Below are 19,096 nucleotides of genomic sequence, written 5' to 3'. Positions count from 1 at the left end.
GAAGATAACCAATGAGATAGACAATACCCAAGAAAAAATCCACCTAGACTTCACTTATTAATCTGAATCAAACGATTTATTCACTTGCGCCTTGATCCGTAGAAATCCCTAAATTATATTAATATCTCTTTCAAGAGTAAGAAAAACTCACTCTAGGTTGATTAATTAAAATCTCTTTCTAATTAAAACTCCTATTGTTGCATTAACTCGATCTATAGATTCCCCTAGTAGATTTGACTCTAATCCGGTAGATTTATGCCGTCCTATTTCTAGGATTGCATGCAAATCCACTCAATTATGTTAGATCTACTCTTAAACAAGGACTTTTGCTCCACTAAAATAAGCACATTAATCTTGAATCAATATCTCAGAAATATTAAAACAAGAAATAAGCATACATAATTGAGAACAAGAATCAAGTATTTATCATATAATTCAAAAATTAAATAATAAGATCCATAATATGTTTCATATTCCCTAGGTATTTAGGGAATTTAGTTCATAATTTGGAATAAAACCATCTCAAAGTTAGGATAACAACAAGACATAAAGAAACCTAATAAAACTTTTAATAAAATTGAATGGAGATCTTCAATCTTGAAGGAAATCCGCTTCTGAGTTGAATCCGGTGGCTTTCTTCGATTCTTTTTTTCGTTCTTCTCTGTGTGTCCTTTTGGGTTCCTTTCTAATATGTATTTATAAATTTTAGAATGCTCAGAAACTCTAAAAATTGGGATTTTTGGATAAAAGGGAAATAGGGTGCGAAATTGACAAGGACTGGCACATGGGCATGTGGCCAGCCCGTGTGGAAATGCCCAGGCCATGTGGATCTTAAAAACAACTCTTTTTGTCCAATTTTAGCCGGTTTTTTGCTCCCTTCGCTCCCCTATGCTCACCTAAGTATAGAAACATGAATTTAAAGGATTAGAAGCATCAAATTTACTAATTTACATAATAAATCATCCAAAAACGCGTTAAGAATGGGATTAAAAACATGTTACTTTTATGGTTTATCACCTGTAGAGATAGTAGAACGGTCATGATACTTCTTTGATTTCTTCGAGGCTGATTGGTATGACTTTCCTGTAAATCTTTTACTTGAAGTTCTAGCTTCCATCACAACTTGTCTTTTCTCTTTACTAAGCTCTTCAGCTTCATAAGCTCGATCAACCAGTACAACAGATTCTTTTAATTCAAGAATCCCGACTAACAATTTTATGTCTCATTTAAACCCTCTTCAAATTGCTTACACATTGCAGTTTTAGTCGGGATACATTCTCTGACATATTTACTCAATCGAAAAAATTCTCAATCATATTCAAATACTATCATATGCCCCTGTTTAAGCTCTAAAAATTCTTTACGCTTCTAATCAAGGAATCTTTGGCTGATATATTTCTTTCTGAATTCAGTTTGAAAAAAATTCCTAAGTGACCCTTTCTTTCGGCACAACAGAAATTAGTGTGTTCCACTATTGGTAAGTTGAATATTTTAACAGAGACACCGCACATTTAAGACATTTTTTCGGTGTACAAGATAGTTTATCAAGAACTCGGATAGTATTTTCTAACCAGAACTCAGCTCTTTCAGGATCATCTTCAGTTGTAGCTCTAAATTCTTCTACCCCATACTTACGTATTTTATCAACAGGAGGCTTACCAGTTATAATAAGTCCTATACCTTGAGGCATATTAAGAATCGGTTGAGAAATAGGAGGCAGTAGAGGTTGTTGCATAGCTGGCTTTGTTCTTACATATTTAGTAAACCATTCATTCATTATTTGGAAAAAAGCTTCTTTAGTCTCTCTTCCTCGGCCCTCAGATATGAGTCTTCTACTACTCGAGGCTCTTATTTGTACAGAACCTTGAGCATTACTTTCAGCTTCTTTGGAATCAGCTCGGTTGGATGACATTGCTATATGAAAAACATTTTTTAAAATGGTCAAGAGATATCACACTATCACAGGTTATATAATGACATGTATAGCTAGACTTGTATATGCTACATTAATCCAAGAATCAACTAAACTATAGCTCTGATATCAATAAATGTAACACCCCTGACTCATATCCGTCGCTGAAATAGGGTTACGGAGCATTACCAAAATTTACAGAACAAATAACAAACATTTCATATCATTTAACATTCATATAAAAAACCAATCAAAATAAATCACATTGTCCCTTACATGGGCCCTCGAGATCCAAAATACACATTAGAAATAAGTCGGGACTAAACCTGGTACTCAGAAAATTTTTCATAAAACATTAAAATTTTCTAAAGGTGCAGGGGACACACGCCCGTGTGGCCAGGCCGTATGTCTCACACGGTTAAGAGACATGCTTGTGTCTCAGGTCATGTGGGCATTCGAAATAAGGACACACGGTCATGTCCCAGCCCCTGTCTAAAATTATGAGCTCACTGACTTGGGTCACACGGCCAAGCCACACGCCCGTGTGCTAGGCCGTGTGAGCATATTGACTTACATAAATAAGGTGCATGGGCCACATGGCCAAGCCACATGCCCATGTGCTAGACCGTGTGAATAAATTGAGTATTCTGTTTTGCAATTTAAAAGATGCAGGGGACACACGACCAAACCACACACCCATGTGCTAGGCCGTGTGCCACACACGGCTAAGACACATGCTCGTGTCTCTACCCGTGTGGACGAAAATAGGTCATTTCCAAGCCACATTTCTCACCCAAATTTGGCATCAACCTAACCAAACATTTTATGACATCAATAAACCATAATAAGACATTCAAACCAAACCAAAATCAAGTTTTATGCATGTAATATCACTTCATAAATCCAAATATCCAAACTTACCTATTTGACCAAAAATGCATATAGGCATACTTGTATCAAATATTAACATACCTACAAGATTACTATCAATCAACCATACCAAACACTCACATCAAACATGATATAGCCTCTTATATATACATCAAAAAACATGTCCATCACAAGCCATTCCAATGGCTAGTTACAACCAAAACATTTACATGCCAACATTGACTAATTAACCTATACATGCCATTATAACCAAAATTAGTTTGCTATATATACCGAAAAGGCTGATGGATAGTGTGATGTAGCTCCGACCAGCTTTCACAGGGCCTGGGCACACGGCCGTGTGACCTCTGTTTTGCACAATTGCCCTTCTTTTTGTAAAAGTTTCAAAATGATCCTTGTTTGATGTCAGGTCAATTCTAAAGCTTTCGTAAGCTCAATTTAAACCTGATTTTATTTACAAAGCATGATTCATGTGAATGTATGTAGTTATTCAATGTTTAATTGAATTTTTTATTTATGAATCACGTGTAACTGTTCTATAAATTACTGTAGCATTTTATCGCTCGAGTTCAACAACCGTACCAGGTGAGGGGTGTTACACCTTATGTTGAAAACTAGAGTATGAAGGCTATCCGACATTTCAGTTTCAATATAATCAAACATAATATTTTATCTTCATGCCTTTTTGGAAAGAAAACTCGTGTTAAACGTGTTGAAAGTTATGATTCATTATATTCTATTTCTTTTATGGGTTTAGAGTTTTCCTAATTGATTTCCTTTCAATGTAATTAGGCTTCGAATATGATCACCTAAAGCCATTAATAGGCCATTCCAAACCTACGATTCAGACACCATTTAATTACAATCTTCCTTTCAATATAAGTATTGTCATATGAACACCAAATCTCAGTGTCACAGTCTCCGAGTTAGGATAGCTTTCTCTTCCACTTACCATTAACAGTTGCAACTTCAACAATTGATCCATCATTTTGTATTTGTATACAATTTATAGTCAAATTATATTTATATTTATATTTATATTTATATTTATATTTACATTTATAGTCTCATTTTTAGTTTCTTGATAAATTATATATACATTTAAATATTTTTCATATATATTTATAGTCTAATTTTTTAGTTTCTTAATAAATTATATATTATATATAAATCCAAATATATTTTGATAAAAAAATAAATTATATATTATATATAAATCCAAATATATCTCAATCACATCCATATAAATATATTTATATGTAAATATAAGTTTTAAAATTATTAATTAGATTCAATAATTTAATTAAATAGCTTTTGATTTTAAATATAAGTATAGAAAAATTAAAATGTTTAAGCAAAAAAAATTTAAAAATCAGTTTAAAATATCAATTTTTTGTACGAATAGGTACGTATTGGTACACACTAGTACAATTCGATATTGACTGAGCGGGCTGAAAAACATCGAAATGATTGAAACGCGCCAAAATTTTGATCGAAGTAGAACATGGACTATTTTGTACCAACTTAGGACTGAAATGGTACATACCGACCTGTATGAACGGTATCAACTACCATGATTTTAATAAATTTTATATAAGTTAAAATGTATAAATACAATAAATAATAAAGGAGTAAGCAAAAGAAAATCGTATTCAAGTTATTCGACTCGAGAAAGGAGGATTTGGATCTGTAAAGAAGAAATAAAGAAAACGAAAACACTAGAAGAATAAATTTGAGAAAAAAAGAATAAAAAGAATAAATAAATAAACGAAAATTAAAAAAAAGTAAAGTGGAAGATGGAATGAGTAAATCGATAAATATGATGAATAGATGGATAAGTGTTCAATTAAACTCTTTGAGATATAAATTCTTAACAAACTCAATTAATGACTCTAATCAATCCTCTTAGAAACAATTCATTGGCAAATTGGAGGATGAATAATAAATTCTCATGATTACTTGAAGAAAAATCGAGAAGAAAACTACTAAAATTTACAAACAATTGTCTATAATGAACAATGAAGAGGCCTTCATATAGGCTAGCTAAGTACATCCAAATAAAACTTTCAACTATACTGAAGCTCTAATTAATCTAAACAAAAAATAGTTTTAAACTAGACTTAATTTCTTGTTTGACTAAGAAACGTAAAACTCCTAAATAACTTAAAATACTTTAAAAAATCTAAAATTTAAAATAAATAAATAATAATGCTTAATAAATACAATATTGGGCTCATATGTAATAAAAATTAAGCCTAAAAATTGAACTCAATACGATTTAAACTCGAATTAAAAGTCAAACTCGTAATTTCCGTAATAATTTCGTCCAGAAATTGTACTCGCACAATCTTCACTAAAACAGTTATAACTTGAGCTCTTGAACTCAAAATCAAGTGATTTAAAATACAATTCGAAGCTAAAAGATAGATATCTGAATACTATGAAGACATTTCAACCCAAAAATGTCTATATCCCATGCAAAAACTCATCGCAAGTCAACTGATTTTTTGAACTTGAAAATTAGCACATTTGGTGAATGGAATTTAATAAATTTCACCTCATCTGTGCATGTATCAATAAATATAGTATTTATCTATAATATAATATATATAAGCCAATTTGAAAATTTTTTGAATTGACGAGAATATCCTTTTTTATCGTATTACTAAATTCACATTTAAAAATAATTATAATATTTAATTTATAATTATTAGTTTAAAGGGTTGAAATAAAATAGAAGTTGTGATAATTATGCATTCAATAATTATTATAATATAATAGGAGTTGTCATAACATGGAAACAGTTGGTTCATTAAAAGAAATTTTTTGAGTTCATGAATTGCAACTCCCTGACTGGGTTCATTGTAATAAATGTAACCCCTGTTATTTTGCTTGTGAGGATGTTGATTGGGATATTCTATTCGATTTGTTGTGCTCGAACCTTTGGAGGCGTCGAAGTAGGCTAATTTTTTATGAATACTTTGTGGAAGCCGAATCTGTTTTGGAGGCTAGTTTAAAATTGCAGTAGCAATGTGTATTTGCTATGGGTGTCCCAAGCAGCAGTATTAGAAGAGAAAATTTTAAGTATGCACTTAATAAAGTGGGAGAACCCATCTATCAGATGGTACAAATTAAATGTTGACGGTGCTCACAAAGCAAATACGGATATGGTCGCTTGTGGGGGAGGTATACGAGATTGGAATAGAGAATGGATTATTGGATTTTCTAGACTGGTTGGTTTTTGTTTGGTGTTGGAAGCAAAACTTTGGGGTGTTGTTGAAGGACTTTAGATTGCCTGGAGGAATGAACATCGAAGAATCATTCAGGAAATAGATAGTATGGAGTAGCTAATATGTTGTTTAGTAGTGCGAAGTTTGGTGAACATCAGTTGTGTAGGGAGGCTAAAAAGTACATGAATAAGGAATGAGAGGTGATTATTCAACATACTTATAGAGAAGGTAATAAGCTTGCTGATGGCCTTGCTTCAATGGTTTGGAATCAACCGTTACAATATTTTGTCTTTTACTCTCCACTTGATGCAATTCGTAACTTGCTGAATGCAAATACAAATGGAGTTGTGACACCAAGATTGATGGTTAGTTAGTTACTATTTTATGTTCTCTCTTCTTAATAGAATAATAATAATTAGAATTTAAATCATAATTGTGCTAATTTTAAAATAGAATTATTACTTGAATAGAACTCTAAGCATAAAATATAGTAAAAATGTTGTGATAATTATAATTATAATTATAATTTACAATTATTAGTTTGGAAAATTTGACATAAATAAAAGTTTTGTTAATTTTATTGATGTAAAATATAGTAATTACTTGAAAATTTTATTATGTTAATTAGTTATTATTTTGAATAATGTCACTTTACATTAATTACATAAAGTCAAGAGTACCCTCTCAAAGTTTCCCAGAGAGACAGTGGCTACTGTGGTTGAGTTGGAGGTGAGTGGTGACTTTTTCAAGAATGGCTAGGGATGAAATTTCCCTCCTTGAAGAAGAACTTGTTCAATTGCCAGTGAAAAGTTTGTTAGTTGTTTTGAATGAGAATCCGACGCTAATATGTTCTGTCTGGACTAGGAAACCTTATAATCCGAACAGTTTTCGTGTCCGACTCAAGAGTAAATAGAAGTTAAAAAAGAAGTTTGAGATTCAAGTGGCAGTACATAACTGATTTTTTTATCTCTTTTGAGGCTAAGGAAGACCTGGAGATGATTACGGAAGGGCGACCGTGGTTTTTCCGTAGGCAATTGATTATTTTTGATCGACTTCTCTGTCCAATCGAGAGGAGTAAAATCCAACTTGTCTCTTCTCCGTTTTGGCTAAAGATAGGTCTGTGTCCGCCAGAGTGTGATAAGAAGGATTTTATGCATGCAATTGGTTCTACTTTTGGTGGCTTGATCAAATCAGAAGTTAAAGGGGAGTTTTGTCAATTAAGGGTTCATTTGGATGCTCAGAAATCACTACGGAGAGGAATTTTATATCTTCAGAAAATCGAGAAAAAGTGTAGCTTTCTTTTAAATATGAAAATCTATCGATTTTTTGCTTTGGATATGGTTAAATGAGACATAGGGTTAAGGAATGTACTTGTATTTCGGTTGCAGAACGGGAGAAAAAGGATGATGAATATCCTTATTCAATGGCGTTAAAGGCCGAATCCAATTTGATCGGAAAAGAAAGTTTACAGTTTAGGTTTTCTACAAAAAGAATAATGAAGCAGTGTTTCTATACAGGTGCTAATGAAGTTGAAATGGGAGATGTTTTGTCCAAAAAACCATTAGAATTTGATCATCATCAGGAGGAACAGATCAGACTAAAGGTGACGATTGAAGATTTGGCAACTACTGAAGTGTAGCAAAATTCGAAAGTGACGATTGAAGATTTGGCAACTGCTGAAGTGTAGCAAAATTTTGGGGATCATGCTAATTCTATTTCTCCGTCAATTAAGGAATCAATTAATTCAATTAGGGATTTATTTCCCAATCAGGTTCTCCATGATAATGGCGCTACCATAAATAAATAAAAAGAAAATATAGCACAGATTCCTGAATTAAAGTTGACGGGTCAAGAAGGACAAAACTAATATGTTGTGGTGGATAAGTTGGATAGGGAAATATATTTAAATAGGTTGGGTTGACCACTACCTGACAACTCTCATAATCATACGAAGAATAGCTAGCGCAGGTTAAATAGAGCTGAGACTTTAGATTTATGTATGAATGAAGGGGTAATTGATAAACGCAAAAATTGCATGGAGAATATAGAGGTTTTTGACAAGTCCAACTATGATGAGAATGACAATAAAAAACCCAGAGTTGAAATGAAGGACTTAGATGTTTCTATTTTACTAGATTCGAAGAGCCTCGATTCAAAGTAAACAAATGTTCCACTTCAACAAATATTGACGACTACCAATAGGCAAGTCGACCGGGAGCAATGAAACTGTTAAGTTGGAATGTCAGTAGACTGGGGAATCCGTGAGCTATTCGAAGACTTCAACATTTGTTGAAGAAACATTGTCCCCTAATAGTCTTCTTTATGGAGACCAAATTAAATTGCCAAAGAATGGAAAGATATTATAGGTACGACTTTCAAAACGGTATTGTCTTCCCGACTGAAGGAACTCGGGTGGGTTATGCTTAACATAGAAGGAAGAAATTTCGATTGTGTTAAGAAGCTATTCAAAAAACCATGTAAATGCGATTGTTAATGAAGAAGCTGATAGTCCAGAATGGAGGATGAGAGGATTTTTTGGGGCCCCTGAAATTCATGAGAAGGAAAAGACATGAGATTTATTGAGACGTTTGGGAAGAGATCAAACTCATCCGTAGATGGTCTGTGGGATTTCAATGAGAACCTGTATATGCATGAAAAAATAGGGGATCCCGAGGGAGGAAAGAAGAATGGAGGATTTTTGTAGCACTCTTAAGGATTGTTATCTTGTCCATATGGGTTTCACCATATGGGTTTCACGGAAGTATGGTTCACATGGGAAAGAGGAAATATTTCTGATATAAATATAAGAGAAAGGGTCGATAGGCGTGTGGCCAATACAGAATGGTTGACTTTGTTCTCGGACTCTTTGGTTAAACATTTACCTCACTCGTTCTCTAACTATTGTCCCTTATTTATCCAAACAAATAGTGATGATAGTAGAGGATCGCAAAAAAGGTTTTGATTTGAATCATGGTGGATATTGGAAGAATCGTGTGAGGGTGAAATTAGGAAAATTTTGGAGGCTAGTTCCAGAAATATATCGGAACGGTTGTTCTTATTGCTAGAGGGTATGAGTAGTTGGGAGCAAAAGATCAAAACAAAACATAAGGGACTTGTTGATGGTCTTACAAAGGAGTTGGAGGCTCTTAATAAGCAGGAAAGTGGAGGAGGACAATCTCATGAAGTTAATAGAGGTAAAATTACAGCTCAACATGAAGATTGAAAAAGATTAAGTTTATTAGGAGCAAAGAGCGTGAGCCAATTGGTTGAAACATGGCAATAGGAATATCACTTTCTTCCATAAATTTCCAACCCAAAGGAGAATGAAGAATTAGATTCATTGCGTATATGATGAGTATGGGTAGGAAAAAAAGGGATTCGGAATCAATGAAAAGGGTTGCCAAAAATTATTTTTAAAATTTATTCACTACTAGTAGGGTTGGGAATCTGGATCACATTTTGGGAGGTGTGGGAAATTGCATATCGGAAGATTTGAATAGAAAGTTAATTAGGGATTACAAGGAGGAGCTTTATTCGACGTTAAAAGGTATGAGCCCCACAATGGTGTACGGGACTGATGGATTCCCTGCTTTATTTTTTCAAAAATTCTGGCATATTGTGAGACGAAATGTCAATGCCTACTGTTTGGAAATTCTTAATCGAGGTTTGTAATTGGAACCTATTAATGTCACAAATATTTTTTTTTATTCCAAAGACATCCCACTCAACAATTCTTAAAGAGTTTTCAACCTATAAACCTTTGTACTATCTTGTATAAATTTATATCTAAGACTATTGCTAATAGGCTTCAAAAAGTTTTAGAACTCTACATTTATGAAGCGCAAAGTGCATTAGTACCTAGGAGGTTGATTACTAACAACTTGATGCTTGCCTATGAACTTTTGCACGCTTTTAAAAACAAGAGATTGGGAAAAAAAGGTTATTTGGCACTGAGGGAGTATGAAAGTTGTACGAGCCAATGTATAAATTTTGATAAATCTACCAATTTTTTTAGCACGAATGTTGATGTTCGAGATAGAAAAGTGGTGGAAGACATTTTGGGTGTCAATAGCTCAGAAAATCTTGAAGTTATTTTGGGGCTCCCAAGTATGGTGGGAAGAGCAAAACGTAAGGCTTTCCAAAAACTCAAAGACTGTATTAAGTACAAAATTGATGGTTGGAGCATTAGATTTCTTTCGTAACGGGGTAAAAAAGTTTTTATAAAATCGATTTTGCAGTCAATTCCAGTGTACTCAATGTCTTGTCTTCTTTTGTCAAAATCGCTCTGTACAAGAATGGAAAATATTATAGGGAAGTTTTGGTGGCAGGTAAACGAGGATTACATAGGTGTGATTGGGAATCTCTATGCGGATTAAAGGAAAATGGTGGTCTCAGTTTTCGTTGTTTATCCAAGTTCAATTTAGTGTTATTAGCTAAGCAAGGGTGGCAGTTAATTCTTATCCGAATTCATTGTTAGATAGAACGTTAAAATTGAAATACTAACCGTTAACAGACTTCATCCACGCAGGTTTAGATAATTTACCTTCCTATACCTGGCAAAGCATGTGGACTGCGAAAGGGCTCCTTCATAAAGGCCTTTGTTGGAGAGTGGGTACAGAGACTTCCATTTCTGTTTTGGGTGATTCTTGGGTCCTAGAAAGTACTAGCTACAAAATTCAAGACGGTGTTAAAAATCAGAATGTACAAACAGTGGCAGACTTGATCGATCCTAACATTAGAAGATGGAAGAGGAATGTGATTTTCAATACATTTAGTGAGAGGGACGCTGAACGGATCCTAAAAATTCCTTTATCATAGTGCCCGAGAGATGATCATTTGGCATGGAGGGGTGAAGCTTCTTGAGAGTACTCTGTGCGCAGTAGTTACAAGCTTCTAATACAGGGTTTTCGAAATCCTACTCCTAGACAGGTACATAATACAGAATGCAGCCTTTACAAAAAAACGTGGTTGCTCAAAGTGCCACTAAAAAATAAAATTATAATATGGCGTAATATACAGAATTTTATCCCTACTTTTAGTAATTTACACTATAGGAGACTAATGAACACTGCTAGATGCCCACGATGTGATGATGATGCAGAAACTCTCCTACATATGTAGCGCGACTGCAAAATAACAAAAGAGGTATGGAGAATTTGGAGTTTAAATTGCCACAAGACTCCACATTGACTAGATTTCATACAAATTTTCTCAGTATTTACAAAATCAGTGTCGATTGTTTGTGTGTGTTTTGTGGTCAATATGGATGAATCGGAATAAATGAGTGCATGAACGGTGGTTTCAAGATGGTTTATCTACTGCCAGATTTGTCAAGAACTATCTTAAAGAACTGGATGACTTGGAAAGAGTCTTGCGAAGAGAAGCAGTGGAACGGTAGAAGGGCCCGAAAGATGCTTGTATAAAAGTAAAATTTGACGCTGCATATTGTCAAAGAGAAGCGATTTCATGTTCGGGTATATTGCTTAGAGACCAAAGAGGGAATGTAATTGCTTCAAAAATTGCCTGTCATGAGAGTATCCCATCGCCTTTTGCAGCGGAAGCAGTGGCTTGCACAGTGGCCATGAAGTTGTGCTTAGATCTAGGTTTGAGGATATTGGAAGTTGAATGGGATTCCCTCACAGTGATTAAAAAAGCGAAAAACAATGAGGATGACAGATCGGAAATTTCAGCATATATTGAAGACATGAAAAAGATGACTAAGGATTTTCAGGTCTGTAACTTCATGCATGTTCAGCGATCGGCAAACGGAGTGGCGCACCAATTGGTGAGTTAAGGGCTTAAATTGAAACTGGCGTTTTTCGAGTCAAATGGTGTTCTGGATTTTGTAGAGGAGTTGGTTGAATAAGATCGCTGCTGGAGCGAGGCACCGGATTGAACTATAATGATGCCGAGAGAAGGGGAAGCATAAGGGTGGTTCGTCTGCTAGGTGTTTTCAGAGAAACCGAAGGGTTTTCGCCCGCTGATGTTGTTTCTCAGGTTCTAGATTTTCTTATCTTTCTGCTTATTGAAGCAATCTAGAGTAAATAGCTGGGTTAATGTTCCTTGTTTTCTTTTGTATTTGATGTACTGGGCAGCCCAATGGCCTTGTTTTGAGCTTTTATTTTTTAATCTTATGATTAAAAATATATTAAAAATACTTTAATTATTATTTAAAATTTTCTACTATAATATTTGAATTGATAAATTAATATATTTTTAATTATATTCAATAATTTAAATAAAAAATATTATTTTACACTAATTATTTTAATTAAAAATTCAATATTTAAAAGACTAACTAAATATTAAAAACGTAAAATCTATTGCCTATTGGTGTATTTTAAATTAAGTAGGATTATACTTATAGGAATAAAATATTCCAAAACTTCAAAAGAAATAAAAATATATTATGAAAATCTGATTGATTATTGAGTAAGAAATTTCTTGCATTTAATTTATGAAATTATATTCTTTAATAAAATTATATTAATAGAAGTTGTTTTAAATAAAAGTAAATAATTTAATTTTTTTTACTAAATATGGGTATAATCTGGAGAATAAGTTGAATTTTGGTTTAGTTATAGGGATTAAATTGAGTGTTCAATAGTCAATGAAGGACTAAATTAGAAATTAACCCTTTTGAGAGAGTAAATTGGCTAATTTCGACGTGAAAGTAAAAGAGTAAAAAGAACTAACACTAAAAAAATCTCAAAGAAAATCATGTGAGGTTAGATTTCTTTTGATAATTAGAGCTTTAATTTAGATAAGATAATTAGGAATTTAAATTAATAGGTTAGATACTGTTTCAGATTTTAAGACAACTAAGAGTTTAAATTAAATTAATTTTAATTTAAATAAGATAATTAGGAGTTTAAATTAAATAAGGATAACTAGAGTTCTAATTTATTTAAGATAATTAATAATTTAAATTAATAGGTTAGATAATATTTTATATTTGAATTAAGAGTTTGAATTAAATTAGGATAATTAGAGTTCTAATTTAGATAAGATAATTAGGAATTTAATTAATTGTTTAGATATTAATTTGGATTTCAATTAAGATAATTATGAGTTTAAATTAAATTAGGATAATTCTAAACCTAATTTATTTAAAATAATTAATAATTTAAATTAATATATTAAATAATAATTTAGATTTTTAATTAAGATAAGTAGGGTCGCAAGTTGATTTGAACAAAAGGCCTTGTAATATCTAATATATTTATGATTATGTCTCCATTAATGCGGGGGATTTGCAATTTTGAATAATTTATTTGTTTAATAATAATTCATTTTTAAATTAAATATTATTAAATAACTATTATTTATTTTAATTTTTGTTAATTATGAAAAATAAATGTCAACTAGACCCCGGTTCCATAGTGATTAGTAAAAGACTTGCGTTGCCTTAAACAATTTTTTTGTTCCTCTCTCTAAATAAATTATGAAAATTAAAAATTTGTATATTCAACTATTTATAAATGAATATATTATAAACTACACTCAAAGTCTCTCTAAAATAAAGTTTATAAAAAAAAACCCTAGAAGCCAAGAGTGCTATCCCTAGTATCCTAGCAAGAACAGTGGCTGCTGCGGCTTGGGACGATGGAAAATGGTGGCAACGATGGGTTTGGGGGCGATGAGATCTCACTGCTGGCAGAGGAATTAATACAATTATCGGTTAAAGCTTCGATGGTGGAAGCAAGTAAGAAACCAACTCTAATCTGTACTATTTGGACAGAGAAATCATACAATCCAGATAGTTTCAAAGCGCAGATGAGAAGTATTTGGAAAATAAAGAAAAAGTTTGAAATCCAATCGGTAGGGCAAAACCTGTTTATGATTGTGTTTGATTTAAAGGAAGATTTAGAAACTATTTTGGAAGGACAACCATGGTTGTTTAGGAAAAGTTTAGTCATCTTTGATCGATTGACTAAACCAGTGGAAAGAAGTCAGATCAGATTAGTTTCATCCCCTTTTTGGATCAAGATTGGGCCATGTCTACCAGAATTTGATAAAAAAGATCTCTTGCATGCCATAGGGGTTACTTTTGGAGGTGTTCTTAGATCTGAAGTTAATGGTGAGTTTTGTCGCCTTAGAGTCAATTTAAATATACAGAAATCATTACGTAGGGGAATATTTGTCTTACGGAGCAATGGAAACAGATACTGGATCCCCTTCAAATACGAGAAATTACCGAAATTCTGTTTTGGTTGTGGATTAATGGGGCATGATCTTCAAAATTGTACAATAGTGAAACTTACAGAAAAAGACAAAATTAGAGAAGACCCACCTTTTTCTTTAGCACTTAAAGCAGAATTAAATCTGATTGGAAAGGAGTGCCTGAAATTTAATGCTATAGGGAAAAAATTGCAATCACAGAGCTTGTACACAGGAGGAGTCACAGCGAATCAGGAAACGTGCTTGTTTGATGGCAAAAATAGTGGTCAGATTACAGTATTGCAAAAAGAGGTGTGGGCGACAATAACAGAAACAGAGGGAAGGGAGCCAATGGAAGGAGAACAAGATAGGAATAATTCGAAAGAAAATAAAACAGACGAAGAATTGTTACAGCCAATTAAGAAATCCAGTTGGAGAAGAGTTAAACCGTCAGAACCGATGGAATGTCATGGTGCTGAAAGTAAATTGTAGAAAGAAAATTGGCAGATATTGTTGATTCTAACACAGAAGAAGCACGGGGTGAGACAATTAAAAGGAAGAGATTGGAAGGAAAGGAGTTAACACATGAGGTGGAAATAAATATACCAGTTGTAAACCTCAACCAGTATAGATCGGCGACTGCCAGAAGGCAAGCCGACCGGATGCAATGAAAATCATTTGTTGGAATGTTCGTGGCTTGGGGAGTCCACGAGCAGTAAGAAGGTTTCGGTTTTTACTGAAACAGAATAATCCCCAAATAATCTTCATCATGGAGACTAAAGTCAGTGGAAAACGCATGGAGAATATTAGACGAAGATGTGGTTTTTTGAATGGTTTTGAAGTTGGAGCAGTAGGTTCGCGAGGAGGACTCTGTCTAGCATGGAAAGAGCAGACTCAGGTTAGTCTTAAAACCTTCTCAAAAAATCATATTGATGTATTGATATGCGAAGATGATGGTGGTACACAATAGAGATTCACAGGGTTTTATGGGTCACCTTATATACAAGATAAAACTAGCTCATGGAATTTATTAAGAACTTTGGGTCAGGAACAGAACTATCCTTGGCTTGTTTGTGGAGATTTTAATGAAATAATGTATTCTTTTGAAAAAAAAAGGGAGGACAGGTAAGGGAAGAAAAAAGGATGGAAGCATTTCGTTATGTACTAAGAGAATGCCAACTTGTTGATGTGGGATATACATGAGTATGGTGTACGTGGGAGAGAGGAAATCTACCGAGTATGAATATTAGAGAAAGACTGGATCGTGGCGTGGCAAATGAAAAATGGATGAAGTCTTTCCCATGTGGCAATGTTCACCACTTAACGTCTTCACTTTCTAATCATTGCCCTCTTTTGGTTAGTACAACAAATGTGGGTAGGTTAAAAAGAACTCCAAGATTTAAGTTTGAGGCATGGTGGACTGCAGAGGAATCAATTGAAGAGGAGATTAGAAAATCATGGGACCCATCAAATGGGTCTTTAGTCGAAAAGTTCGAAAGTTTACAGATTAGTCTGTCAAAATGGGTACAATCAATAAGGAGGACCCGGAAAGAATTAACGCATAAATTCACAAAGGAGCTAGAAAGTCTGCTGGAAAAGGACAGAGATGACGATACAATGATACAGCTAATAAATGCGAGAACCCACTTAAATTTGGAAATTGATAAAGAAGAGATGTATTGGGAACAAAGAGCAAGAGCAAACTGGCTTCAGCTAGGGGACAGGAATACGGCATTTTTTCACAAATTTGCATTGATGAGAAAACGACTTAATGCGGTTCACAGACTGGATACAGATGATGGAAAGGAGATTGTTGAAGAAATAGAAATAATTAAGACTGCTGCAAAGTATTTCCAGAATCTTTTTCTATCTAATGGGATAAGGGATCTTTCCCACCTTTTATTAGGTATCAAGAATAGCATCTCGCCAGACATAAATACAGTTTTACTTGCACGGTATACGGCTGAAGAGATCTTCAATGCAATAAAAGGTATGGGTCTCACGAAAGCACCAGGTTATGATGGCTTTCCAGCACTTTTCTTCTAGAATTACTGGCATATTGTGGGTAAAGATATTGAAGAATTTTGCTTGGGAGTTTTGAATGATGGAAAAAGCCTTGGCGATTTCAACTTTACTGAAATAGTACTTATTTCGAAGATTTCCAATCCCACAAATCTTGTTAATTTCAGGCCTATCAGCTTATGCACAGTTATATATAATATAGTAGCCAAAGCTATTGCTAATCGTCTTCAGGAATTCATTGGTGGATGTATTGATAATGCTCAGAGCGCGTTTATTCCTGGGAGGTTAATTTCTGACAATATTTTGGTTGCCTATGAACTTATGCATACACTTCGACAAAAAAGAACGGGGAAAAAAGGATTCATGGCAGTGAAACTTGACATGAGCAAAGCATATGACAGAGTTGAGTGGACATTTTTGAAAGAAGTAATGCTTCGAATGGGCTTTGCGGAGGAATGGATATCATTAATCATGAGATACATTTCTACAGTTTCTTATGTGGTAAATATCAATGGAAAGAGGAGTAATGTTTTCAAACCTACGAGAGGACTCCGACAAGGGGACCCTCTTAGTCCGTTTCTTTTTCTAATCTGTAGTGAGGGACTATCGTCTTTATTCAGAACTGCAATAGCAGAAGGTTTGATTAAAGGGGTTAAGGCTAGTAGAAGGGGTCCGGCGATCTCACATTTATTATTTGCGGACGATTGTATCTTGTTTAGTGAAGCTACAAAGGATAAAACAAGGACTCTGAAAGACATTCTGAAGGAATACGAGAGGTGTTCAGGCCAATGTGTGAACTTTAGCAAGTCTACAGTTTTTTTCAGTTCCAATATGATGGAAGGGGACAAAGCAGCTATATCAACCGAACTGGGAATAAGGCGCTCAACAAATATGGAGAAGTACTTAGGATTGCCTAATATGGTAGGAAGGAGGAAAAAGGAATACTTTCAAAACCTTAAGGATAGGATTAAATTAAAGATTGGGAATTGGAGTACAAGATTTTTATCACAAGGGGGAAAAGAGGTTTTTATAAAATCCGTTCTTCAGGCTATACCAACTTATGCGATGGCATGCTTTCTTCTACCGAAATCATTATGTGAGGAGTTCGAAAGTATTTTTGCTAGGTACTGATGGCAAAAAAGTCAGAAAACGAAAGGGATTCATTGGTGCAAATGGAAAGATATGTGCAGCTCCAAAGAGGAGGGCGGATTGGGATATAGAGATATGGCTAAGTTTAATATTGCTTTACTTGCTAAGCAGGGTTGGAAAATTATCAATAATCAGGATGCTCTTGTTACGCAAGTTTTTAAAGAGAAATATTTTCCAAATGACCATTTTTTAAATTCTCGTTTGGAAAATTACGGCTCTTTATGTATGGAAAAGTATTTGGGCAACGAAGGCTTTATTGGAAAAGGGGTTATGCTGGAGAGTTGGTAAGGGGTATAACATATCCATTAATGATGATGCTTAGGTTCCGGAGGCAACAAATTTTAGAGTATCAACAGTGAATAATTCAATGCGCAATCTAAAAGTTAATGAGCTAATTGATAGCGATACCAGGCTTTGGAAGAGGGAGTTGATAAACAATACCTTCACAGAAGATGACGCTGCAAGAATTCTTCGGATCCCTTTGGCACGAACGCCTCATGAAGATTTCCTCATCTGGGGAGGTGAGTTGACGGGTGAATTCACAGTCCGCAGTGCTTATAAACTATTACAGAGTTCGAATGAAGATCCTAGCGCTTATGCGTTACAACTTATCTATAGGAAATTCCACAAAAAACTTTGGAGCCTAAATCTACCAGCTAAAATTGCAATTACAATATGGAGATTATCATGGAATTTCTTGCCTACAAAAGTGAATATGCAGCACAGAAAGCTTTTAAACATTAAAAATAAAATATTTTTACTCTAAATCAAATACAAACAAAAAATAATATGAAAATACATGTCAAAATACAATAATATTGATAAAATAATTCGTACAAATACAAAATTAAACACACTATTTCTCTTTATTTCTTTTATCCCTTTTCCACTCTATTTGGAAAAGCTAAAAAATAAAGACTTAATATATCATTTGGTATTCAAGTTTGGCTTTTTCTTTAACGTGGTACATATGTTATTTTTTAGTCTAATTTGGAACATGTATTTGAAAAAATTTATATGTTTTGGTATTTATTGATTCGGGTTTTAAGGTTAATTTGATGGAAGTAAATTGCTAATATTATTAGGTTTGAATTTTTTTCATAATTTTGTTATGTATCTTAGTTTTATAAAGTTTATTATAAATTATAGAAAAATGATTGTATGAAACTGTAATTTCATGTCATCCCTATCTCTTTTTAATAGGAGAATAATAAATCAAATTCTTTTAAGAGGATGAATATATATTACTTTTGAATTAGAAACATTTAACACATAATTTCCTTCTTTAAAAAAAACTTATAATTTCCTAAAGAGCAACATGGTCAAATTTAAATAAAATTTTGGAATTCCATACACAAAATGAAAAGTCAAATTGAAAATGTGGGAGAAACCTCCAAAAGGAAGAAGAATGATATTTTACTAAAAGAGACGGTTGAAAGTAAAATGGAAGTCTGGAGAAAAATATTTGGTGGTCAAAATCCAAGAAGGAACATGGAAATTCTTTTCAAGTTTTGGCTTTTACACTTAAACGTGGGCTAAGTGCCATCCCAATTTTTTCCATTTGTCAATTTGGGATGGCTGCTTCCATAAATTTTATTAATCTAATAGGGATTTATTTTTTAATGAAAATATTTTTAATAAGATTTTTGGATGATTCATTTTATAACCACTCTAGCTATCATTAAAATAGTTTTAAGGGCCGACAGAAAAATCGAGAAAATAAAAGATAATT

The 19,096-nt window shown here is 33.5% G+C and overlaps 1 protein-coding gene across 1 annotated transcript; it reads right to left on the bottom strand.

Moving 5' to 3' along the window:
• Window positions 1–1,030: 1,030 nt before the first annotated feature.
• Window positions 1,031–18,099, bottom strand: LOC121222469 (uncharacterized). The gene is made up of 2 exons (XM_041103317.1): window positions 17,806–18,099; window positions 1,031–1,914 (listed from the first exon to the last, which is right to left on the bottom strand). Exons 1-2 carry the CDS (start codon window positions 17,861–17,863, stop codon window positions 1,472–1,474), a joined length of 501 nt encoding a protein of 166 aa, XP_040959251.1. The 5' UTR covers window positions 17,864–18,099; the 3' UTR covers window positions 1,031–1,471.
• Window positions 18,100–19,096: the final 997 nt, after the last annotated feature.

The sequence above is a fragment of the Gossypium hirsutum genome, chromosome D10 (genome assembly GCF_007990345.1).
Source record: "Gossypium hirsutum isolate 1008001.06 chromosome D10, Gossypium_hirsutum_v2.1, whole genome shotgun sequence".
Lineage (NCBI taxonomy): Eukaryota > Viridiplantae > Streptophyta > Magnoliopsida > Malvales > Malvaceae > Gossypium > Gossypium hirsutum.
This window is presented reverse-complemented; position numbering and strand designations above follow the sequence as displayed.